Source organism: Cyanistes caeruleus, chromosome 4 (genome assembly GCF_971803275.1).
Source record: "Cyanistes caeruleus chromosome 4, bCyaCae1.hap1.1, whole genome shotgun sequence".
NCBI classification, from domain to species: domain Eukaryota; kingdom Metazoa; phylum Chordata; class Aves; order Passeriformes; family Paridae; genus Cyanistes; species Cyanistes caeruleus.
In genome coordinates this window covers 26,499,874-26,526,120 of record NC_141704.1, presented here as the reverse complement: position 1 = coordinate 26,526,120, position 26,247 = coordinate 26,499,874, and the positions used below count along the sequence as shown (strand labels likewise).

The 26,247-nt window shown below is 35.4% G+C and overlaps 1 protein-coding gene across 4 annotated transcripts in view; it reads right to left on the bottom strand.

Moving 5' to 3' along the window:
• DOCK4 (dedicator of cytokinesis 4) overlaps positions 1-26,247 on the bottom strand; it is a 213,920-nt gene that overhangs the window by 7,382 nt on the left and 180,291 nt on the right. For 2 of the 4 annotated variants that reach the window (XM_086887100.1, XM_086887101.1), the window contains 17 exons: positions 25,834-25,894; positions 24,012-24,105; positions 20,203-20,351; positions 19,118-19,204; positions 17,318-17,422; positions 15,369-15,510; positions 14,588-14,754; positions 13,241-13,327; positions 11,503-11,679; positions 9,492-9,575; positions 7,560-7,679; positions 7,067-7,188; positions 6,663-6,783; positions 6,066-6,147; positions 5,738-5,847; positions 4,423-4,590; positions 2,218-2,290 (listed from right to left, as the gene is read on the bottom strand). In XM_086887100.1, the coding sequence (XP_086743226.1) occupies positions 2,218-2,290; positions 4,423-4,590; positions 5,738-5,847; positions 6,066-6,147; positions 6,663-6,783; positions 7,067-7,188; positions 7,560-7,679; positions 9,492-9,575; positions 11,503-11,679; positions 13,241-13,327; positions 14,588-14,754; positions 15,369-15,510; positions 17,318-17,422; positions 19,118-19,204; positions 20,203-20,351; positions 24,012-24,105; positions 25,834-25,894 (1,949 nt within the window). The remainder of the gene's footprint in view (positions 1-2,217; positions 2,291-4,422; positions 4,591-5,737; positions 5,848-6,065; positions 6,148-6,662; positions 6,784-7,066; positions 7,189-7,559; positions 7,680-9,491; positions 9,576-11,502; positions 11,680-13,240; positions 13,328-14,587; positions 14,755-15,368; positions 15,511-17,317; positions 17,423-19,117; positions 19,205-20,202; positions 20,352-24,011; positions 24,106-25,833; positions 25,895-26,247) is intronic. The other 2 variants (XM_086887102.1, XM_086887103.1) reach the window with 1 other exon arrangement.

Sequence of the window (26,247 nt, the reverse complement as noted above, 5' to 3'; positions counted from 1 at the left end):
GTCAGTTTGTGACCAGCAGTGGTGGCCATCAACAGCAGCAGCAGCTGAGATTGCACTCTGATGCACTGCAAATCCAGCCACAAAGGGAGATAAGCTTGAAGCCTGTTAATATAATCAGTTTATCTTTGCACTAGACTCCTATTTAGAGGCTTCCAGGCAGAGGGGAATAGACTATTCATAAACTCTTCCCATTAACTCATTTTATCTAAAGAAGGGACTAGAGAAAGGAACTTGCCAAATTCCTACCAACCTCTCACAGTTTCCTGTGCTAACATTCTTCTGTTGCCTGTATAGACTACATATTCAGAATTGAAAGAAGGTGGAAAGGGGAAAAAAATGTAGGGAGTAAAAACTGGAAGAAATTAAAAGTGCAAAAAAATACCAAAATAAGAAATTATTATGGACTGAGAAAATTTCTGAATACTCTGTATCTGTGGTCAAGGATCTCTGCTTGATTATGTAAATTGACTTTCACCTCAACACACATTAAAGTGTCTGTTTTCTTTATCTGTTACACTGATCAGATTCTATGGCTTTAACTGAATGATCCCATAAGGTCTGGAACAGCTCTTGATAGAACTGGATTATCTCATGTCATCAAGAAGTCACTAATATTGGAAAGAAGGACACGGCATTTAGCATGGGCAGGACAAAAGCTAATTGGAAAATTACAACTTTCATTTCACTTCCCAAAGAAAAAAAAAAAAAAGAGTTGAAAATAACCACTCCAAACCTTCCCATTCATCTCCCAAATACACCACCAAAAAAGTCCCTCACCTTCAAAGCCTCAAACCTCTTGCCCTGCATGACAATTTCCTTCTCGTTTACTTGTTTCAATTATGAGTAGAGAATCACATGCAAAGACCCTGTGTTTATTTACAAAGATGAAACAAGAAAGCAAAGTATTGTTGCTAACTGATGGCGTCAATTATAGCTGTTGTAGCAACTCTAAGAGCTCTCAGGACTGCAACCCCACTAAACACCAGACTTAATACAACAAGTACAGTGAAAATAACACTGTTCTCATATCTCAAACAATATTGTTACAGTGTAATTGCACTTTAGTTGACCCTGGGATCAATGAACAGTATAATCTGTTTTCTAGAGGATCATTTTGCTTTGTTATTGCCAAAATATGCAATACAGTATTTGCTTTTTATTGTAAGCTGTCACCCAACAGCATGGCTTTGTCCTCATCCTAAAAATCACCTGGCACCAGAACTAGGTACTTCAAATGCCTGAATCGCAACAAGCCAATTTTTTTTCTTTTAAGTCATTCAAGCAGTCATTTTTTTTGACTGCTAAAGCCTTCAGGAGAGAATACTTCATTTTAACAATTCTGTGATGTACTTGGCTGCATAGGCCAGTGGAGAAGTTCTACTATTTCCATGGTAATTTATTTCATATGCTTTTCAGCCCTGTGAAAAATTTTATCTGTGTTTTCCTAAAAACGTAGACACAAAAATACCTATAAAACCCAGCTCTTATTGAAGAAAATCTGATTTCTGATCAGTTAGTATTACAGGATATGATTAAAATAGTTACTTTCTATGCACTTATTTTACTCTATCCTTTATTCAGCCTACCACAAAGAATAATGAAATGATGGAGCATATTATAGATATGAGGCACATAATGAAATCATGGCAAACAATTACTATGCCAACAATACTGGATTTCCCCATGTGCAAAATTTTAAGAGGCAATATTTCTTTTATGGAAATGCATATATTTCTCATTTACTTTAATTAAAAACAAAATCCTCAAAATACAAGAAACCACAATTTGGTGTTTTCAATCCAAGTGTAAGCAGAGCACACTGAGTTATGTTTGGTAAATGGGACTTGCAGGTACCAAACTTCAGGGTTCTGTTTATCTTCTCTGTGCCCCATTCTCCAGAAGCTGGCTTTTTTCCCCCCATATGTCTCACTTGAGGAGCAGAAAGGACAGGTCTCATGGGCAGTCTGATGAAACCTGCTGCTCCATCAACCCTTCCTGCAAACTTCTGGGCCTTATTTCATTGCAAAGTTCAGTCCTCTTTTTGGCCAAGTGTTTTGACACTTAGATTTGTTAGCATAATTTATTTAGTCAGTTAGAATGTTTTGACACTTGGAGATGACAGTATGCACACAAAAGAACTGGCATTCTACAGGAACATGATGGAACAATTAAATATTCATTCTTCAAAGATTGGCATGTTGTAGCATTTCCACTTACCTTTGTCAGAGCCGGGCAGATTGGAATCACTTCGTGGCAAAGCACCATCTCCAATATGATTAAACAGCATTCTCTGTAAATTGAGAACAGCATGGTTTACACATAGCTGCTGTTGTATTTCAGTAGCCTTTAAGAAAACAAACATATTTTTGTTATTATCCCTCCTCACCCCCAGGACTGCTTAGGAGGTAGAGTGATAAACATCACGAAAGAACATAAGCAGTTTCATGTATGTGTATACAGATAGGGAGTAGACCAGTTTTCTGAAAATTGTACACACAGAAATTGGAGGGAAGGATTATTATGTACTGAGTTCTGACAGTTTCCAGCACCTTAAAAAACATAATAAAGCTCATTCCTAAAGAGATATCTTAATAGATTACTTAAAAATAGAAGGATAGATTTGCAATAATTTCATTACAGTGTCAGGATTTGAACAAGATAATATTCAAGTTATGGCTGTTACCTAAGAAAAGTATTGTGTATTGTTTTCCAACTCTGACTTTTTTGGTAGCAGTCTTTTTACTTCTCTTGTGGGTAAGAGCTGACCCATAAAGCATTTTGTCCTTCATTTTCTTAAAATCCATTTTGTTTACAAATCACAGTAAATGTATGAAAAAAATTAAAATTCTACCATTTACTTCCTTTGGCAGCATTCAAATAATCCATGGGTCACTAGTTTGTCTTGAAAACATATGTAAAGAACATACAGTTAATCTTACAAATAATTCAGATGTACTTTTCAGAGGAAATGGGAACAGACAAATTTTTTTCTTACTTTTTTTTTTTTCTTTAAAAGCAAGATCAAATGATCAGTGAAATCCAAATAAAATCCTATTATTGTGTCTCTTTCCAGTGTTCACAGAGCACTCTGCCAAGTTGGTGAGGCACTATGCTGTAGTTCCACAAGATGGCAAACCCAGCCGCAAAGTGATCATCATTGATCTAACAGGTTGCAGCTTCGTGTTATAAAGTGAGGATCAAATACTTAAGCCAAATTCAATTTAGTTTTAAACATATCAGAGACAAAATGCTTTTGGTAGACTTTGAGCTACAGTAGGTGTGCTGTATGTCATGTGAGAGTCATTCTGGTCAGGTAATATCTGTTTTCCTGGAGTTACCATTAAATTGAGGTGGTAAACCTATATATGTCCTTTGATGTGACAGAAAGTATGCCCATATGTTCCTGCCTGGTCTGAGTTGAGTGTTCATTGCCTAGTGAGTCTGCAGTGCACTAGGATGTGATGGACAAGCGCTGAAGTTCATTTTCTGTTGCAAAGGTAAAGAGCAACGGCTGAAAAAGCAACTGAAATTGCAGGAGGTAAAGAGACAAAAGCTGAATGAAATACAGAGAAACAAAGACATACTAAAAAGAATGAGATATAAAACCATATGGAAGAACAAGAGCAACCACAGGGTGTTTAATGACACACAAATAAAAACCCCAAAAAAGTGAAATTCAAAAAGCTCCAATAGGAAGAATAATAGCGCAAAAACTAAGGAGGCTTGTTGACCAGTCAATGACAACAGGCATTCTTCTTCAGAGTATGGGAAGAGCTGGAAAGACACTGTACAACCATTCAGCCAGAGATCACGAAGCAAGCACAAATGGATGTTGACTAAAAACAGCTGTGCATAAACTTGAGCATCAATTTCAATGAGGAACTGGATGAAGTACTGCTGTGGTCTTGTTCTGTGAAGCCCATCAAACTTCCTTAAATAAGGTAGCTATGGACTGAAAGACTTGAAGCTCAGGAATTTGCCTGTGTATCTCATCTCTCCGAGGTGAAACACTAATGTGAAAATTGCTTTCATCAAGCTGTAACAAAGTAATTCATAAATTTCCTTTCCTCTCAGTGTGAAGCTCCAACCAGCACTGTTGATGTGGTGTTAGAATGAAAGGAGAAAGGACAAGAAACAGTTTGAGAAGCTAAATTTAAATTAGAATTGCAGGTATCTCTAAGATATCTCCTTACAATTGTCCTGAGGAATTGTTTTCCCCTTCTTTACCAGAAGGCAGAGAATCAGGATTTTGTTTCTGATCACAGTCCATTTTTACTGCTGAGGGAACAGCAGAGAAAGAAATTTCACCTTTCCCCAGATAGATATATCCTCATTTACGGTTATAAGGGCAGAAAGAAACCGTCAGACCTTCTCATCTTTGAAATATACTTCACTGTATGAGCAAGTTAGTTTTCTACTTACCCTCTCTTGGGACACTGAGGGTAGAGACAGATTGGGAGACTTTGCTGCTGGGCGAGTCTCAGAGAGAGCGGAGACTGGGCCTACGAGCTCCTCAGCCTCCCTTATGCAATCTCGGATAGAGTGGGGGATAGAAGTCGCATTCCACTTGGCAAAGCAAGAGTTTGTAGTCTGGGAGCAAAAATGGGATAATTTTTCTTTGCGGCAAACTGTAAAACCGCTTTAGATAAAGAGCATCTCCTGATTTTTCCTGTTGTTTTGGCTCCACTACAACTGAGGAAGTGCCCAGTAGATCTATCTGCTCTAAGTAGCTCCTGAGAACTGTCCTTAAGTCTGGCTAAGCCTCAGTATTACTTCTTAAGCCCTCAGGTAATAACATGAGGACTTAAACAGAAAAGAGATTAAAAATTAAATCAAAAGCAAATTTAATAACCAAAGAAACAAGGGACGAGAAAAGAACTAATGAGAAACCAATAAATAATTTTTAAAATAAAGAATCCTGGAGCTGGTTTGTATCAGGTAAAACCTCTGGTAGACATGAGAGTGTTGAAAGGAAAGCCTTTAACACTGTATGCCTGTTCTCATCTTTCTCAGCTTCAGCAAGAGGAGCATTGTGTGATGGCAAGGATTAAAACAGCAGCTGCGTTAAAGAAAAGCACTTTAGGAAAATAGGTCTATTAAGAAGAAAAGATGAAATAAGGATTCAGTATTGGCCAGCTTACCAAGCTCATGTTGAATTTCTGAATACTCAAAAAAAAAAATACACATTTCATACAGACCCATGTAACAGTATTTTAAGGCAAGAAGACAATACATTATTTTCTTTGGAGTAACAAAATGTCTATCACTCTTTTCTGAAACTACATTGGGAAATAGGAATTGCCACATGGAATGGGTTATTATCTCAAAGTGGCTAGGATTAGCTATTTCAGAAGAAACAAAAGGGGCTCAACAAGGACAACTGTCATGATAAAAGCTTTTCATTCTTTGTCCTCTTCCCTAGATTGAACAAAAGCTTCCTGTTCCACAGAAGCAGGCTGTATCATCTGGTAAGTCTGCATCTCCCTCTCACTTCAGTAAGTGAACATAAAGAAACAGACCTAACCTAAAGAAATGAAGCAGAAATGTGATCAAGAACTATTCTATTCACATATCTTACATCTAAAATATTTTAGAGTACTTGCTTATAAAAGCATAAAAAACCCTTGAAAATTTAAAACAGTGAACAAGCACCGAATCTGCTCAAAGTTCTGCTCAAATGCGCCTTTATTATCCTTTTAGCTATTTGTGTTCTGAAGATTCCCAACAAACTTCTTACCTGAGAAGTTTCCAAAGGAGTAGGGTAGATGGCACTGCAGGGCCTCTCTCTGGGAGACAGGCAAGAGTTTTCTCGGGAATGCTTATGCTTGTCGGACAACAGAGGAGAAGCTGGAATATAAATGTGTCTAGTGATTAAATTCATGCAGTGAAACTCAGACATCTCAATTCTATTCTTATCACAAAAAAAACCCTCTATCTCTAATAATTCAGATTCCTCAGGTAATTGGCTAAATATGATGTCTGACCAGTGACATCATGCAGAAATTCATCTGTGTAATGTATCAAGAGTCATTTAATATGGTTTAGCAAAGCAGATGAGCACTGACCTCTGGCACTGGATGGAGCAGAACTGGTCACATTAGGTGAAGCAGAATGAGTAGAACTCAGACTTGAGGTAGATGGACTAGGCTGTGTATAGAAGAGATGTTGTTAACAGATCACATTTACTGGTTTGGAAAACAAAAATTTATAGCATATTCTTCATTAGAACAAGTAGCTCCTTAGTGTAGTTTATCAGCAATTCAAAATAGCAAACCAGTATAAAGAGCATTAATCTAACTACACAAAGATGTAGCAAAATACAAAATAAACAGAAATGTAAATAATACAGTAAAATAATTACATCACAACTTGACAACTGGACACAAAAGTCTATGCAAGGTCAGATGACTTTGCATCACAGTCCACTGCTACTTAGTACATTTGTGAAAAATTAATGCTCTAATTTAAACAAGAGAAAACAGCTACATAAAAAAAGTTATTTCTAAGTGAATGAGTTTAACATCTCATTTAAAAATTTAGTTTTTAAAAGAAACATCAGCAATAATTATGATATTTCTGAATGAAATAATAGAAGCATTAACTTAGTAAATAACCTTGTAAGAAAGATTTCTGTAGACATGAAGAATGACAATAAATTGTACCTGCATGTTGAAAACTTCATCTGAGCTTTCCGACTGCCCAGTGATGTTGCTGACTTCAGCAGAAGCTTGGGATGACAGTGATGAGGATGAATACCGATTGACAGCTGGGTAACTCAAGGGGCTGTTATAAGAATAATGAAATATAAAATGGTTAACTCTAATCGTCAATCACAATTTCTCACGTGAGAACAACACATGTTTATTAATCTTTAATTGGGGGAGGAGAGGGGGGAGAGAGAGAGAGAGAGAGAGAGAGAGAGAGGGAGAAAGGAGAACACATATACCAGCTATTCAAGGCTAAACACTTCAGACAGACCATACAAGAAAGTATGCACATAATAGAAGTATTTATGGGTCATCTTCCTTGGACAGCAAAAATATGTCATTACTAGTATTTAACTTGCCTGCGTCGTGGTATTACCCTGGCAGCATCAGGGCTCATAGAAATGGGTATGGAATTCCGGCATACACGAGGACTTCCATTTGGGAAATGAATAGGGCTGGCTTGTACACAGGCAGAAAACTCCTGGTGAGTTATTAAGAGAAGATTAATTAAAATTAACATAATATCATTACGCATTTTGTAAGATACAGATATGTAGATAACTACATACAGTTACATGACATTTTGGATCAGCTTCATCATTAATAAGAAAAATATTTTATCTTTTCATTAATGATAGTAAAATGTGACTATTAGTAAAACATGACTACTTTTCTCTGCATGGAATGGGAAGTTTACTTTCTCTTTGCTTTCAGATACTACAAAAAGTCTACAAGCTGTTATGAGCACAAACAACCAAAAGATGTCACTGTTTGTTGCTTGGGAAGATGAACCAACCCTTAATGCAGCTGAACAGTCTTCTGGTTTATCCATGCACCTGCTCACGTGAGTACCTGTATTCCCAAGCTTGACTTCATCACAAAGAACTGATCCACCAGCTTTTTGTGCAATGGCCTCATATCCTGTGGCACCACCTTCTCATGCACAGCCAAGCCAAACTCTAGAATTTGGGCCTGCAGAAAGGGAAAAAAATAATTTTTATCCATTTTCTTTAACCTCTCATCATCAATTAGGATATTGACTCAAAAAAAAAAAAAAAAAAAAAAGCAAAATGCACATTGCCTTAAAAACACCTATATAAATCTCTGAAAAACCTGTAACCACAAAAGGACTGGAGCAGAAGCACACAAGAGGATTTACTGCCTCTTCCTGTTCAACTTTCCCAAAGGTTTCACCTATGCAAATTCAACTGTAATATTAAAAAACACTATGGATAACATAGCGAAAAATCTGAATAAATGGCAACTTTACAAAGGAGCAGGTCTAAAACCTAAATGAAAGCCATTTTCTACAAGAACAGTTGTAAAAAGCATGAAACAACAGCAATGGTCAAATCCACCAGAGACTCTAATATACTTTTAATGAAGTTCATGGTCCCCTATCCTATTTCAATTTCCCAGAGACCTCCAGAAGTAGTGGCCTGATGTATATCCTTGACACAAGTCATGACAGGCTTTAGAATTATAGTGCTAAAACTTTAATCTTGCTCAAATTTGGTCACATGCATTCAAAATATTGAACTGGTTACAAGAGTAATCAGATAAGCTCAGATTTAAAAACAAAATAGCTACAGTGTGCTGTAATATCTTTGGATGAGAGCTCCTGGCTGATGTTTTCAGGCAGCCTGCGAGTGGGCACGCAGCTGTACAGCATCCCTGACCTCGGGTCAGGACTGCAGCATATCCATACACACACACACACAGAGCCATCCTGGCTCTTCCAAATGCTCCATGTTAAATCAGCTGTGGGTGCCAGAGGGGGCTGAACAGCTATTGCTTGGAACTCATATTTTATTTACAGGAAGTTATTAACTCCAGTTTTACAGTTTAAAGATTAGTGAGATTAACTACAGCTTGAAAAAGTAAAATTATAATGTCATTTACAATACATTCTCACAGTGAAATTCAAGTGAGCTCAGTGAATCTATTCTGATTTATACTGTCTGAGGACCTGTCACTTGTCTGATCTAACCAAAAGATCCCACAATGCTGATGAAAAATGGAATTCCCATCTTGCCAAATTCCAATACTGTGACTCTTTTTGTTCCAAGCTGGCAATAAAATTTGAAACATCAACATGCTGATGAACAAAGATAGATAAATGCCAGTTAAAAAAACTGAAATATTAGTCAGTTCTGATTAAAAAAACATTCAGCATTTTCAGATGGAAACACTTCATATTTGAAGCTGGTAGATCACTGGCTTATAAATGAATGGAGAAATAATGCAAAAAATATATAATGCATAGAATCCTCATATGGTTGATTTGATCACTTTATTTTACTGCCTACCTATTTTGCCAATTACCACTAGATATCTTTTATTGAAATAAGATTTTGAATGTTTTTTTGCTCTTATGGCAAACCTTATAGTGAAAACATTTTTCTGTAATATTGGTAAAATACAAATATATGCCAGACATCAAATGTTTCAAGGAAATAATGTTTATTCTGTAGTAGTGATAAAATATTTTGTGCAAATATTTGTGTATGAGCATGACAAGATAGGCCTCTCACTCAGCCTTTATTTTAGACAAAATAGTTTGAAGTGATTAAGCTGATGATGGAAAAGACTAGAGAAAAACATTAACATGGCCCAGGAACCTACCTGCTTGTATAGAAAGTTATTCATTATTTGGAATCTAACTCAGAAAACACTGAAGATCACAGGGCAATTATTAATCTCTGATATTTTTTATTTTATTTGGGTACATTTTTAGCTAGAACAGCTGAGCAGGCCATCTTGTCAGTCTTTTTCCCATTTTACCTGCTCAAGCATAAGTTCTCTTAAGCGTGTAATCTTCTCTCCATCTTCTGGGTGGTTCAAGATGTATTCTTTGACAAAGAATGCCTATACATAATACAATTACAAATTAAAACAAAGTGAGTAAAACCACACCACTTATGTTTCTTTTTTTAAAAAAACCCAAATTTCTAGATAATATTTGCAAATGTTTTCTAAGTTCCTTTGAACTGCAGTAATGGATAATATATGTTAAATAAGTAATTAATCATACAGTCATTTGTGGAGACCATAGGCAAAAAAATGTAGCCACTAGTAAATGAATAGCTTTAACATTTGAAATATGAAGGTGCTGAATAATTAGAGATAGCTTCTTCCCCATCAGAAGAGAAAAAAAAAAAAAAGGAAAAAATTTAAAGAGGAAAAGGAGGGAAGAAGGAAGACAGAGTCCAGAAGGCAACAGACGGTCAAAGGACACTTCCTGCAACTTGGAAGTTGCCTGAAGGGAAGGAAGATATTGGTAAGGACATGGTCACTCTTACCTCAAGACCAAATGGTCCAAGACTGAGTGAACTTTGAGCTTTTGAGTACAAGGCAGAAGGGAAAAGTAAGTGAAACAGGGAAAAGCATTTGCAGAGAACAGGATAGCAAGAAAGGTAGAAGGTAAGAGCTGGCAAAATAACAGGTAGACATATAAAGACTGAGAAATGGACATGCAAAGAAAAGAATTAGGAGAAATGGAAGGAAAAAAACCCTCACAATTTGTTATTTATAAATTGAATGCTGAAAAGTCCTATTTTAATATAGTGAGAGGCAGAGGGCAGAAGGGAATCGAAACAACACTAAGAGACCAAGAATTACATCCAAGGACAGGAATAAGGAGCAAGCTAGAACCTTTGATATGCTTGTGAAGAATGGAAGCTGTGCAGAGACACTGAGCTAGCTCTGACACTGCTAATTCAAACCAGACATAGTTCTGACATGACTGTATTTCTCCAGGGACTCCCTCCATGGTGCTTCACTATGCTAAATAGTGTTGTTGTTGTTTAAAGGCAGTTAAGAAACATAAAAAATGTTACTGCTTTGCTTCAGTCTCACAATTTTCTTAACACTGCAGTTTTGATGACAGATTCTAATACTATACTGGACTCATAGTTTAATTAAGATGTGTTTTTACCAAATTTAACACTAGTGAGTGAACACTGAATCTCTCAGCCTTTGAGACAAGTGGACAGAATGTTATTCAACTTGACATTGTCAAAGGGAAAACCAGCAGACTCAAGTATTTCACAAGACTGTTAGGAGAAAGAGAAAAATCTAGCTGGATTGCAAAAAGCCCCTGACCCTTCCTTTTTACTGAAGTTTCAAAATTCCACGGAATTTTGTGTAAATACAGTATCACAAACATCTAAGGTTCTCCTAAGGTGATTCAGAAATTATAACAATGAGGAACAACTGTTAGAAATAAATCCAGTGTTAGACATTTCTAGATTGTATTTATTTTTTTTAAATCCCTCTCCCCCCTCCCCCAAAATACCTCTTCTTAAAAACTTGGGAGATACAAGAAAGATCTAGAAAATTATGATTCTTCAAGAAAATTAATTTCTTGTTGAGAATTTGTGTGTGTACATATATACATACATACATATATATATATATAATATGTATATAAAAACTAGAATGTCAGCACAAAAAAGTAAATTTGCAAGTTGGCCAGAAGTATCTCCTATCCTAGAACAGGCAATTAATTATAATAATTTACTTACAATTAACCAGTTACTTGAAAATTTCCAAACAAATCACTGAAGCATGCAGGTAATTGTGAATTGAGTCATCACTGGAGTAAGTTTATGATACTATCTGCAGCAAAATGGTTATTTCAATAAACCACACTGATAACATTCCCTAACCCAAAACTGCAATATAGTATAACTATTATTCATATAGTAGTTTCTGTCCTTAATTTATACAGAGGAGCTGCATCTACACAGGGAAAGAAATCAAATTTCTAATAAACAGAAATTAAATTGCTTACCTCTTGGTATCTAGCAACTCCACCATTAACTGCTGCATCAATGACCCCATTTAGACACATTGTGAGAGGGTTAATGTTCTGCATCTGTCGAGTTTGACACTGACTAATCAGTGTTCTTAACTGCTGGTTCTTATTTTCTAAGACTTCAATAGCATTCTCAAGGGGACTCATTTCCACCTGAAACATGAGGGAGAAACATTGCAAACAATTTAATCTGCAGGAGAAAGGTGAAATATATTGCAGGTAATTTTTTATTTATTAACATAAAACAATATCTTTCTATGTCCTAGAGTAGTTTGACAGAGAAAGTTCTCGGCTGGGGGAGAAATTTGATTTTATCATGCAATCAGTGATCAAAACCAACTTGTCACTCTGGTAGATTCATCATCTGACCTTGAGTGATGACCCAGCCCTTGCTGCAAAACATTCATATACTTTCAGGCAGTAGTGGAACTTTTAGAATTCAGGATTAAACTGTCCTTTGTAACTACCTAAAATGGGCTTGGGGTCAGGGAACTTCACCAGTTTAAGGGTACAGAGCAGAGCCGAAGTCTTGGTGAGGTAGTTTCCCCATCCGAAGTAAAGTCAACAACGAGATTTTATGCATCAGGAATTTGAATGCAAGCTTTGAGCTAAAATGATGATCAAGTAATAGTCAAAAACAGCCTTGAGCAGGATGTGCCTCTCATCTCTCAAGGGTGAGAGAGTTCACAGGTAGTGTGAACTGCCAGAAAAACCAAAATCTGAGTGATGAGTACAGGCTTGCAGCTGCTATAATTTACCAAAACATACAAGCACAAATCCGAGTCATGACCTCAAACATGCTCAAGAAAAGTTATTACAGTTGACTTTTGGAAATGGTAGCTATAATGGTAAAATGATAGGAAACTGAAGGTCTTCATATTAGTGGCCATAATAACCTAGTAAAGACTCAGCAGGAGTCAACTAATAAAATGTCTCATGTCACACACAATATTTTGATTTTACTAAACTACCTCTTTGGTTTTCTACATGGCAATATCAAGATGGTGAACAAATGATACTTTCCTGCTATTATAAAAGAAAAACACAACAGAGTGTTAGATAAAATCAATTGTACTATGGTATCCTTATATTTAATGGGATTATTCTAAGACTGGCTTTGACAAGAAGGAAAACAGTTAGAGATGCGATGTTCCAGGGCTCAACAACTGACCAATTATTTAGAGATCTCTATAGGAGGAGCACTCCTCCGAATACATCTGGAATCTGTTTAAAGATTTTTTAATCCTTAAACAGAACAAGCAAGGAGAGGAAATTCCAATGTGTCAATAACAAACTGGTACATTAGACCCTATTCCTCCAGGTTCTGTTCAGTAGTTTGGATTGGAGAATGTTTACTTTTCAAGGACACTGAAGGATACATTAAACTACAGATATTCTAAGTATTAAATGTTACATGGTGCTGGAATTTTAAGGAAGCATTTTACTGACATTAAATGTTGCCTTTGGGTTCCCATTATTCTCAACTTCTTTTTCCTCAGATGTTTAAATGAATCCTAAGCATGGTTCTTAATAATACTTTTCAAGACAAGAGAAATCAGACAACTCAATATACTTTGCAAATAATTTTGTTTTAGCCACCTTGGTCAAAGAAATTACATATGTGTAATAAATCTTAAAGCAATTAATCAAATTAACACGTGATTAAGGAAGTAAACCAACACACAATACATTTTGATGTGAGTCTCATACTCACCACTTCACGTTTTTCTACTTCAAACCAGCGAGATATTCCAGGTAAACTCTGCACCAAGATCAGTGTGGTTCTCTCTACCCATAGACTCTAAAATACATAAAACAAATTTATTTCCCTATTTGACTCTATATTTTACTTAATTATTACCAGTTTCCTTTATGAACACCTTCACTAAAGTAACAGTATACATTAAAAAAAGGACTAACATCCAAATTCCTACTGCAATGTCTATCCCAAAGTCAACAACGCCTGCTTTTCTCCTTACTTTCTAGGTCCTACTACTAAGCAGTAACTTCTGCTGATTCTTCACTCAAACTTTATTATATGTTGTCCCCAAATCTCCAAAAGTCACTTGCAACTGAATTGATATTTTAATATTTCTTTTCTGATCTCACATCTGAGAAGAACAAGAGTTCTGCAACAGAACAACTTACAGATCAGAGAGCATTATCAGGTCTCCTTCGAGAAGCCCTACTCAAGATTCCAGAATGAGAGGATACTCAAATATACTACTGGTGAACACCTTGTGTGAGAGGTTTGTAAAATGACAAATCAACACATAGCATAGTGGTCACACAAAATATATTTATAAGCTGGACAGCAAAAACAAAGCCCAAACATGCATTAGAAGACAACAGTGAGTCAATTTAGTTAATTTATTACCCTTAGAGTCCTTTCTTCTAAACTTGTAACAAAATTATTATGGGATGACTCTTTTTGTCTGTCTGAATAATGTTCTGCACCAGGATGTGCTTGTAGTGGGTCAGAATTAAAATTACACCAAAAGATGAATTTTCACTATGACATTTTTATTAGGGGCAACAGAAGGTATTTACCTATTATGGAAGGAACTATTGCTTTTCCCTGAGGCAATCTCTAAGTTTAGAAGTAGTTTTTAGTCTCAATATCACAGGAACAGGTCATTATGCTGCAGTTCAGTCAAAACTGTCTCTCCCTTACTCTAGAGAGGTAACTTTAGGCAATCCTATTCATACCCCAGACTACCTCCTTAACAATGTTTTTCCACCTGCCTAAGAAACTTTTCTGAGACTCTGCTCTCTCCAGTTCTGCCTTCTAAATATCACAGATGAAAAAACAAAATTAATTTTTTCACTCCTAGTCACATATACAGCATGACCTCTGCATCTCCCATATATTTTTGATCCTATTTTATTAAAAATAAGAAATGAAATAGTCAAACCTGAGATACCATCTCCTCTGGAGAATTTGTTTTACCACACTCAGCTGAATAATGCAAATGCAGATGATGTTTCAATAGGGCAGCTTTTGTTGGTGTTACAAACAAATCCACAGGTCCAGTAGATAGGAAAGGGCATGATACTTTACCTTGAATTCATTTTCCTTGTCCTTGGTCCCTTTGTGAAATGGTCTGTCATATCGGAATCGCCAGATGTGATTTACTTTGTAAAAGCTCTTGATATTATCAGGAATGCCATCTCTCTGCAAGACTTCCTGGTTTTCTGGAATTGGTGTCACTGCATAAATCTGCAAATCTGTATGTAAAGAGTTAAGGCTATCCCACTTTATTCAAATTAGCAAAGCATATTGACTCCTGAAGCATTACAGAAGAAAAATTCTTTAAAAAGCATGCATCATGAAATGTTTCTATACTATTAATGGTTTGGGAAAGGAACCAGAGAGATTTTTTGATTGTTTGAGATTTCTTTGTACTGTTTTGTTGAAAATTTCATCTTTATTTTTGAAATAGAGCTACTTATATGGAATAGTACATAAAGTAAAGGGATTTAATTAAATATATTTTTACACAATATGTCATGCCATGCTAATGTAATGTTGTATTTTAAGAAGTTAAATTACTGTACCTTGAACTGCTACACCATTATCACAGTGGTGATAGTTCTATAGGTATTTTTAGATAAAGAAATAATGTCAGTAACATGTCAAGGAATTTTTAAATAGAACCAAAATTACACAAAGGACTTCCAAACATAATAGAGTGAGGTGGGACAAAATGCAGGGAAATTCTCACCTACCATTTATTTCAGTGGAGACACCATGTGATTGAAATTGGCTATAGGGGAACCTACATTTTTTAAAAGCACAGAAAATGTAAGTGCAGAGTATGGCTTTGTGATTATGTGGATACACTGTGCTTCTGCCTGAAAGATGGTCTCATCTGGCTGATTAGCATGTTGCATAGCAATGGCATGTGGGAACTCATTCAACATTCGCTGCTGGAAGGCCTCCAGCCTTTCATAGTCATGTCCTCGGCAAACAAATTCCTTATTCTGAGCGGAAAAAGAAAACAAAAAGCAAGAGCAAATTGCATGAAAATAATTAGGATCCAAACACACGCTCTTAAATATAGATTTTCCAGGCAACTTTTGCATCATTTAAAGAAGGGAAAAAATAAAAAAACAAAAGGTAAGAATAAAAATAAGGAATATAGAAAGAACAGGTTACTAAGAAGAAGGAATCTTTATCATATAAGTTAAATTTTATTCAATAGTCTAGAAAAATGTAATAATTACAATTCCGAGTTTTATAAAAATCTAAAGGGAGAAACTGATCTTAGTGGGTCAAAGCATAGAATGTGATGTATCAGACTGTATAAAATATGCAACAGAAATATAACCCAACAAACAGTTAAGACAATGAAACGGGTTCAAAGTTGATTCCATGAGGAACTAAGAAACTTTGTTCTGATGTTATATAATTATGAAGAAAAACATTGCATGAGAAAATTATAAAGGCACCCTGTAAATGTTGATCAATTATCAGCCTGGAAAATTAAAATGATCCAGTTTTTACAACACAAAGTATAAGAATGCTCCTGGCATTGAATTCTGAGAGTCAAGACTTTCATGGGAATTGCTACAAAAAAAACTCTGCAAAAGTATTATTGTTCAACTACAAATTAAAATGTGAAAGCTTTATTATGAAATTTAGTCTTTATTCCTTCTACAGCAAACACAGACAGATTTACAAACTGCTTTGCCATAAAAAATTTAAATCAAATGTATTAAGTCTGTCCTTGTTGGTGTTGTAAGCATAAATCTGTGCTGTGTATGTTTAACTTGAAAAATTCGTAAAATGAATAAGCACTAAGGTTTGAAAGTACTGCACTGTTGTGCAACTCCTTCCACAACTTTTACTCCACCAGTTAAATTCTTTCTGATTAATATTTTCAAACTGGTTTATACAGAAGTTATATTCAGATGAATATTAGGTAATATCAAGAACTATCTTCCCATCAGACTCTTTGAGCATTGCTTTTAAGGGGAGATTTCATGCTATATTTACCAATTAGAAATTGTCATTTTCCCCACCACTAAGGCAAAGACAAATCAAGCTTTTTAGGTCTCTACCACATAGAGGAAGTTCCTTCATCACTTTATTTTAATTACTACATGAAGAGAAGCTTGGATTATGATTATAGCTGCTCCATGAATAAGATGGATTCTGTCCTCTTCCCCAGGTGACAGTCAATGCAGCTAAACTACTGCAGACCGTGGAAAAGGGGAACAGAGTAAACACCACGAACATTTTCAAGGACATTTCAGTAACCTAGGATTTCCAGATCAACCATCAAGAGTAATAGGTTTATTATTTGTCAGTTTTAGAACATTAATAGTGAAATTCAGCATGTGGAATTTCTAAGTCATTTGAAAAAAAACAACAAAAAAAGCTTGGGAATGTAATTGCTTAAATGCTAAATTGCTGATTATGCCACCACCAATGGATACTACTGACAGCCTTTCTCTAAGTACGCACCAGCAGAAACAGAACAGGACAAAGGGAACAAACTATCATGAGCCATTAGTCTGTGGAACAATGTAGGTGCATGGTTTCCAAAATAAACACGAATATTGTGTTTCTCTGGGACTCTAGAAGCCTAGCATTTGTCTTTTCATTAGTCAGGACCTTTTCTTAACCATCGAACATGAGGGTAAAGCATTTCTTTAAAAGCAAGGATAAGAACTTGTATATGGTATATCTAAACCATACCTCAACAGGTATGAACAAATTTTAACTCAGTGAAAGTGATTATGAATGACAGTATTACTCCATTCTGTTCATTTTCATTTCACTTACCCTCAAGAAGAATGGGAACTTTTTCCCATAGAAACCAACTCTGAAAAATTCTGGCTCCAAACGCTGTTGATCCATAATTTTATCATATAGAGATGCTTCCATCATCTGTGAGATTGAGAAGAAATGCAATTTCTTTCAAAAAACAAACTTTCTTTTTTTGAAAGTGTATTTTTGCCATAAGCTGTCACAAAAGGGCATATCTTTCACCTCTGGGGTACTGGAATTGCAATGTATCTCTGAGCAACTACTAGGACATGAGAAGTTTCTAAATGCATCAGATTAAGTTATTATACCTCTAAGGGATCTCAAAGTTTCCAAGAATTAAAAAAGAAATCCTTTAAAATATTAAGTCCCTGTATTAAAGTGGTAAAATAGAAAGTCAGTTTGAAACATATGACCCAGTAATCTGCTAATCACCCAAACACATGGCAGTAATGTGGTCAGCTAAATCAGCAAAGACTAATTTCCATATTCAAGACAGTTCTGTCCAAATCATACCACATTCCAATGATGTAAGCATCAAATATGAGTTTCTTTACAATGTCACAATAGCAATTAGCATAATTTTTGATCAATACATCCGGTTTTTATTTCACACATAAAATTGACACAAGGGAATCTTAATGCCAAAGGCCCCATTTTCTGATGATATTTTTGACAAAGTTTTTAATACTGTGGAAAAAGCCAAACACAGTCTTAGCCCTATTTTAGGTAACACAGACAGCTATTTAGAATGCATATGCTATCAATAGCTGCCTAATTATACTGCTATGAGAAATCCCCACACCTCCATTTTTGGATTAACCTCAGCAGCACAGATACAGAAGAAGAATATTTCAATCACAAAACACATTCAGTACAATTAATTAAACATGCATAAACTAATCTTTTTATTCACAGGATGATAGTCAGTTTGCTTTTGCTTATAGAATTCTGCCATTGACATATCAAAATATATATGGAATAAGCAGATAACAGAGAGTCCTGCCACATAGCTCTGTGTTGAGAATTTTGCATAATGTTTTAAGCAGCTCTGGATTAAAGGGACTTCACTCAGTCCTAGCAGCAAGCATCCTACATGTACAGGAAATTTAAAAGGGGAGTTGTAATACGAAATTGAATCCAGCAGGTAAGAAAAATCATAATAATCTTTGAAATACACTATATGAATGAAAGAGAAACAATGCTTAGAGTTCTAAAATGGAAGAAACAACAAGAAGACTGTACCAAGAAAGATTCATTTTTGCTAGGAAATATTAAACAAACCATATTTTTAAGCCATAAATTAAAAAAAAATGTAAAGGTGGGCATTACTTGTAGCTTTGCTTACAATTACAACTGCTAGGACATGCTGCTGCTCCAGGTGAAGGACTGCACAGAGCACATTCCCTGAATAAACTGCAGGAAAGTGAATTTGTATTATTATTTTTTCTGCATAAGCATGTGTACAAAAAGGATGCTGTACAGGTACAAATATTGGAAGAACATTATTTTTATAATAAAATAAAGCAATCTGGGCTAGTGGAAGGTGTCTGGCAGGGGGGCTGGAACTAGATCTTTAAGGCTTCCAACCCAAACCACTCTATGAAGACAGAATTTTCTCATTTTTCTTCAAAAAACTCATACTCCTTTTTTGTAATCCTTACTGTAGAAAAAAAACCCCTCAGGGTAAATAATAAGATTTGCAAACCAAACTTAAGGAACATTCTGTGGTAAATTTAATTTTCTAAGTAATATTTTATAACCTAAATTAAAAAGCTTTTGGATTCCTAATTGAAGAAAAGTATTCAAGTACATTACCCTCATCTTGCTGAGGTTTCTGTAGTCATAGTAGCTCTCATACTGTTCTGCAATTTTCCTGCATAAGATAATGCCATTTTCCCAACACTGGAAGCAAATAAAAGATATTCAGTAATTCAAAGCAACTGTTTGTCAATTTGTGATTCATTAGTGGTCTGTTCTAGCGATACTAAGTCTTGTTGTTGCTGAAAATATTCAAACAAACTGTCCAGTAAACATGCTGATAGCTTCTGAGCAATACCAATGAATTCTTTGAAGAATTAAAAATATATTTAGAGACTTAATTAATTAATTATTCTTTTTGCACTATGCACAAAACGTAAGTCATTGCAAGAGAGATGGATTCAACACAGTCAAATTTTTACATTTTTAAATTGTACTTTTAATACATCTTCCTTAATTTTTTTAGGTTGTACAGTACTTCATTGCACCATGTAAGTTAAACTATTACAGAATTGTTTGAAAAACACTGTGATTAACACCCATTTGATTACATTTATTAGGCTTACATAGATTTTACACCAGCTACACAAAACTGTAATGCATTGCATGTTTGTCAGTAAGACAAATCAGTGCACTATGTGTACTATGTGTATATAGAATTCTAGACTACAGGATAATTACACTTGCTTAATTCAGAACAGGTATTTGCAGTAATGACAATGAACTGTCATTACTCCAAACTATTTTTTAGTTTTTAAGAGATACAACATGGTATTGTAAGGTGTAAATGTAGCCTTTACAATCCTCACTTGGTCACTAAGTGAATTTCATTAGCTTTATAAGGCTCATTTTCACCACCTTTAAAATGGGGAGAAACTATACCACCTTCTACAAAGTGCTTTGACAGTTACAAAGCCAACTGCTACACAAGTGAAAATTACTCTCATATATAAGTAGTGGATTTCTAGGATACAACTGCAGGATTAGAAGAAATGTACTGCATCGCTAAGTAACTGCTTAATCAAGCAAGGAAAAAACGCTTCCAATGCAGGATAAAAATGCAACCCTGGAACTAATATCCTAAAATGAATAAACTACCCTTCCCAGACCCACTCTAAATAGGTAAAATAGGACTATTTTACCTTTCCCCTATCAAAGTTTTGAATGATGGTCAGATGGAGACACTCCTTACGCTGCCACTCTGTTTGCATGGGGTAGTTGAGGAATTCCCTGAGTGGCCGATCAGACCACTCCAGCAGCTCATCGTACAGCAGGAGCGTGTAGGCAGCCTCTGCAAGAGAAATTGCAGCATGGCACTTATCAACACCAAACAGATAAAGCAGAGAAACAAAGAACACAGAGATGTGAATGCTTTTCTTGAGAAGCACCTTTTTAATGGGTAATTGACTTATTTTGAGTCTTAGGCAGATGGCAGTGGTGGTTTGGGACAGAATTACTATCTACAGCAATAACAAAAATAGCTTAAAAATTTCACACGCTTTTTAAAGTGGAGTCACTGGAGTGACTGAGTCTGAAAATACAAAGGAGACAGAAATTAAATAACCATTTCCTGCTCAGCTTCAGTCTTCCCTACTGCTAAGGAGAAACTCTCAATGAGTCTGCTGTCTGAACAAAGGAACAAGGACTGGAGGATGAAGAACATCAGTAGTGAAAAAGGAAAGACGACAAGACTGTGGACACAGTCCAAAAGAGATCAGGGCTGGGAGGAAAACAGGGAGGCAGATGTGTGCTTAATAGAATCCACTCCTTCCACAGAGAAATAAATCCTTGATAGTTGAGCCTTACCAGCTGGCTATAACAAACAATTTAGAAGTGCAATATTTTTCTCTTCTTAATTTTTAAAATTTTATTTAGTTTTTGGTTTGGTAGGAATCAAACCAGTTGTTGATCTCTAGTCAGAGAGCTGTGTAGTAATCTTTACATTCATCTGTAGAAATCATCTGGGAATATGAAAATTATTATTATTTTTCCTTTGATTTCAGGAATTCCTCAGAAACGGTGCACTAAAATAATATTAAATTAATCTTTTTATTGGAAAGTCAGACTTTGGCAAATTACAAAACACCAGAATTACTACTGGCTATGACAATTCAATTTGGCTAACTGAGCATATGTATTATTGATTTCCAAGTTAGTATTCACAGTTTATGTTTCCACTCACAGGACCACTTTGCATGAGTGAGTCAGCACAAAAATGGGACATGTTCTGGAGAATTGAGTTTCCTACTGGACTTATTTTATTGCAGATTTTATAGGCTGTACATTAGGCAAAAAAATAAAGTACTAAAGTACTTTTTGTGCTAAGCTAAGTTTGCCCCAGACAACCATATCCTACTTCTGCCTCTGCCATATGAGTTCCCATAAGACAGGTGACTTAAGCCAAACTCTGCAGTACTTTTTCTAGCAGTAGTGTTCCTCCACACATCCAACTAAGAACCTGTGGATGAAAAAGCATCACTGCAGCTGATACTTGTGGGAGAGAGTACCCTGAAGCCCAGTGTTGTAAAATGCTAAGCGTGCTGCAAACTGATGCTGTGCTGTGATACATCCATGCAAGTTGCACAGCCAGCCTTAATCCTGGCATCACACTCAGCACATCTCAGGCTGCTGGACAGGTAACCACCTTTGTCATAGTTTCAAGCTACATTTTTGTACTCAAGCACATCTATGTAACAATTTTAAAAAACTCATGAAGCTGATCATCAATCATTCAAAATCATAAGGAAGCAAAAGATAGCAGAATATATGTAGATGTTCAGGACAGGTCATCTTGACCTTTCCTTTCTAAACTTGGCATCTAAGTCCTTCACTTTAACAAAATTTTGTCTGCCATAACAATGTTGTTTCCTTAAATTATAATAAATTTATACAGAAGGTTTCTAAAATAAGAATGACCATACTGGATTAAAAGTCTGAAGGGTTTCTCTACCCAGCATCCTATGTCTGGCACTGGCCAACACAACAAATATAATACTGGTACCTCAGGGACAGGTCTGTAACTACTGACTTGTGCCAAAGCACTAAGGAGAGATAAACATGGTTGACTTGTGATGTGGGAAATTCAATTTATACAGGAAATATTCAAAATTAGATATTTCTAATTAGATATTTCTAAGGTGGATAGGTAAAAAGATAGTCCCATTACAGTTCTCAGGTGACTGAGAGGACACAAGGAATCAGTGCATTTATGTGATTCAGCCTCAAGAGAGGTATGTTTATAGCTGTGACTGAGTGCTGTATAAAGAAAGATTTGAACTAATGTTTTAAAAAAAAGGACTTTTTTCAACAGAGCAGTTTTAGAAACAGACCAGTAAATCATACTATGGAAAGGACAGAAAACCAATTTCAACCCTAGGATGAAACTATTCAACTAGCAAACTGATGCTGCAACTTGTAGGAATGCTACTGAAGTATCAAACTTATTTTCCTAATCCCAAATTCTCTAGACCAGCTGATTTAAGAAAGTCTGTATCGTCTCTGATTAGGCAAGGCAATGGACTACACAAGTCTGTTTTCTAATTATGGGTGTGAGACAAGTGTTATTTAAGGCTCTTACAGAAAAAAAATTAAAAATAGCAATAACAACAACAATAATAATAGTAATAGTAGTAAAGCAGTGAAATGTACCACAACAAAAAAATGCAAAAATCACAGAGATTGATAATAAACACATAGGAAATATAACAAAGTCCTTGAAATACATTTTGAGAAAAATACTATTTAAAATCAGAATGGATGGGAAAACAATGAAAAAAATTAGGTTCATATCACAGTTGGAGGTAAACTGGACACATAACAGTACCCAGTGCATAAAGGAACTCAACACTGCTCAAAGAGTTACTAAGATCTACTGTGCAAAATAATAGTTTGATACAAAAGCCAGCTGTGGCTAAGAGACTTCTTGACAATCAAAATTCTCTTGTGACTCACTGTTGCCAGGTCACATGAAGAAAATTAAAATCTCTCCTTAACATATCCTGCTATCTAGTCTACATTTAAATCCATGAACTGTAAAGGGAGTGTGGAAATTCCAAGTGAACAATCTTTCTTATGGATAGTAGAGAAGCATAAGGACACAGGGTACCTGTAAGATGTTTACTCATGACCCCCAGCCAGCTAACCTGCTTTTAAGAAGGAAAAAAAAATCCTAGAAATTTTGAACACGTGCAACTGCAAACACTGGGGAAAAGATGGATGTATTACAAGGTCAGTAAAATATTCTGGCAAAGATAGTGTGATTTAAAAGGATACTGATTTTATCTTCTCCAGCACTTACTGATGGCATGTAGTTCCCCAAATGAAGTGCATGTTAAGCTGTATAAACAACAGCCATGCACAATATCTTCTTATTTCTTCATGTAGAAGATAACAACCAGCCTTGGCACAAGATTAGAGAATCTTGGACAATAGTACTGCAAACGTGGCATGTGAAGATTTAGAAAGACATCTTGAAATTGCAATACTTGCCACAGGTCTTAGAGTCTTTAGCTCATCGTGAGTAAGTGATATGGATTTTCTTTTCCTTTATTTCTTTTTTTAACCCAAAAATGAGGTTCTGAATCACAGCTGTGTGGAAACACTTCACCAAACAGATAGCCAGGAGCATTTCAAAAAAGTCTATAGCCTCAGATACCACGAAATGAACTCATAAAAACTTCCTCAAAAGTTTACTTCTTTTGGGGGAAAAATGATCCTATCACACATTTATTGCTAGTGGGTATCAACAGAAGTAATTTACATTCACCATGGCTCAGCAAATTATAGCGCCATGGAGCTGAAAAAAGCAGTATTTTGAGACATCAGTTAGGCAAGGAAACAGCTGTTGCCTGAGTTGGTATGTTCTGCACTGAGAATACAGCTTACAGGGCTGCAATAGACTGTAAACCTCAGACCAATCCTAAATATCTTTTTCTAGTTTGTACTCAGTTACCTGTGAAGTTTTGTGCTTTCAGATGTAGGTCATAGAGCTTATGAATATAGCGAATATACATCTCTTCCTTGTTCAGTTCAGTCTTGTAAAAATTCTGAAATAAAATTGAATTTTGTAATAAAATGTAGTAGTTGATAAATTTATGATAATGGTTACAAATAAAATACTTTAAACATAATATTCTAAAAATAGATACACAGATTTGATTTCTCAACATATAACTGCTATTTTTTGTTTCATGGATAAAACATGGACTGCAATATCATAATTCTTAGTTCAAAATATTCTTTCTTTATTTACAAGTCCTAAAGCAAAGTATGAAAAAGTAACAGGAAGAGGAGCACAAGCCTACAGCACTGTTCAAAAGTGCTGCCACATTCACAGTGGACATGCAGCTGAAGTCCTCCTACTAGATACACTCCATCTTCAGGACAATCTGCTCTGGTTAATAAAAATTTATAGGCTAGAAGAGTCTAAGCACTGGTTCTCACTAGCAATTAACAATTTCTATTCTATTATTTAAATTGCTATTTTGAACTCTGAGCAGTTTTTCTCCTAAGTACAGAATTTATATTCTGTGCTACTGTTTCGTAAATTGAGTTATTATCAAGGAAAAAGGTGAGAGGAATATTATGAAAACATAAAAATAAAAACTTTAAAGAAAAAAAAAATTAAATTGATTTGAGAAAATTTAGCATTTCTTGTCTCTCTGTTGTTCAAGAGAATTAAAAATTTCTTTGAAAATTATTAGGATATGAAATCCAGCTTAGACTGTATGAGTCATTGAAAATCTCATTAAAAAGTAATATGGTGTTTTGGAATTTTTAAATATTTTAGTTTTCTATTTGTCCAAATCTTGGATGATTTGCTAATAATAGATTAAAAACTCCTTAGGGATGAAAATAATCCAGGTGCTTTACAGAATTCAGATCATGCCAGATATTTTGACAGCAAGCCAGCTGCTTTATGGCTTCATAGTAAATATCAACCCTATTTAGAACACTGTTTTCCTACTGAAGAAATCCTTTGTTCTCTTATGTATAACTGCTACTCAGAAGTGATACGAAATTGTTTCACTGACGTCAAAAATGCAGAATTACAAGTCAGCTTATTTTGGGTTTTTTTCCCCTCTGGCTAAAAATACAGCTTTTCAAAAGATTCACCATGAAAATGGAAACTTTCCAAGGTTAACAGAAGTCAACAAATTTGTCAGTGGAAACTGGCCTAGAATCAAAATGTATCTTGTAAACAAAAAAGACATCTTTTTCATACTATGGCTTAGCACTGTTGGTTTGTGGTAATGGTGATAGCATGAATACAGGAGGTCTTGAGCAGCATTTCTCTCTCTTCTAATCAGGAGAGAATAGTCAGCCTGCAATATTCACAAGATATCCCATATTATATGCTATAAGAACCAACTTGCATCAGTTATTGGGGATGAAAATAAACAAGAGAAATCATGTAAGTTTTGTTGGGTTTGGTAGAGAAGGAAAGGCATGTTTGTTTCTACAAACTCAGAGACTAATTAAAATTGGAAAGTACTTTGGTGAAGTTTATCCAGCAAGAAGAGACATAAAACTGAATAAAGAGATTTTGGAGACCTTTCAGAACCAAGCTATAAAATGCCAAGGAAGACTAACTCCCTACTGCCTGGAAAAAATGAACAGTGATCCTAAGTGTAGTATTACTCTGTCAAATTCCACTCAAATTGCAACAAGAAGCAAAGTATGTCCTATTCAAATGTGTATCCATATAGTAGAAAATGTTTAGTAAAAAATGCTCAACTGAAATAAAAAAGGGAAAGAGAAAGTATTATACAAACCAAAAGGCTAACAGTGCAGCCAATCTTTTTGCCATCCACTTCTCCCATTTTCATGCAGTCCCTAAAGCAGAAAGTAATGAAAGTAAAAAGGAATGCTGTTTATCCTCTTACAGTGAAGCACACCTCAGAAAACAGACATATTTGACTTGGCAAGCTGGCTGAAATGATGGCATTTGGGTGAATAGCTGACCAAGTAGCTAAGAGATTTCATGCCTCCTTTTGTAGGACATTGAATACCTCAACTGACAAGAAAGTCAATGTTTTCTTTCCAGCTCTGTCATTACTATGTGACCTTTTTATATCACACAGGGAAAAAAAAAGTAGCCAGTATAACCATGCTGAAATAAAAGAGCAACAGGCAGACATCAAAATGTAGTTACTAAAAGAAATTTAACATAACTTTAAAACATTCTT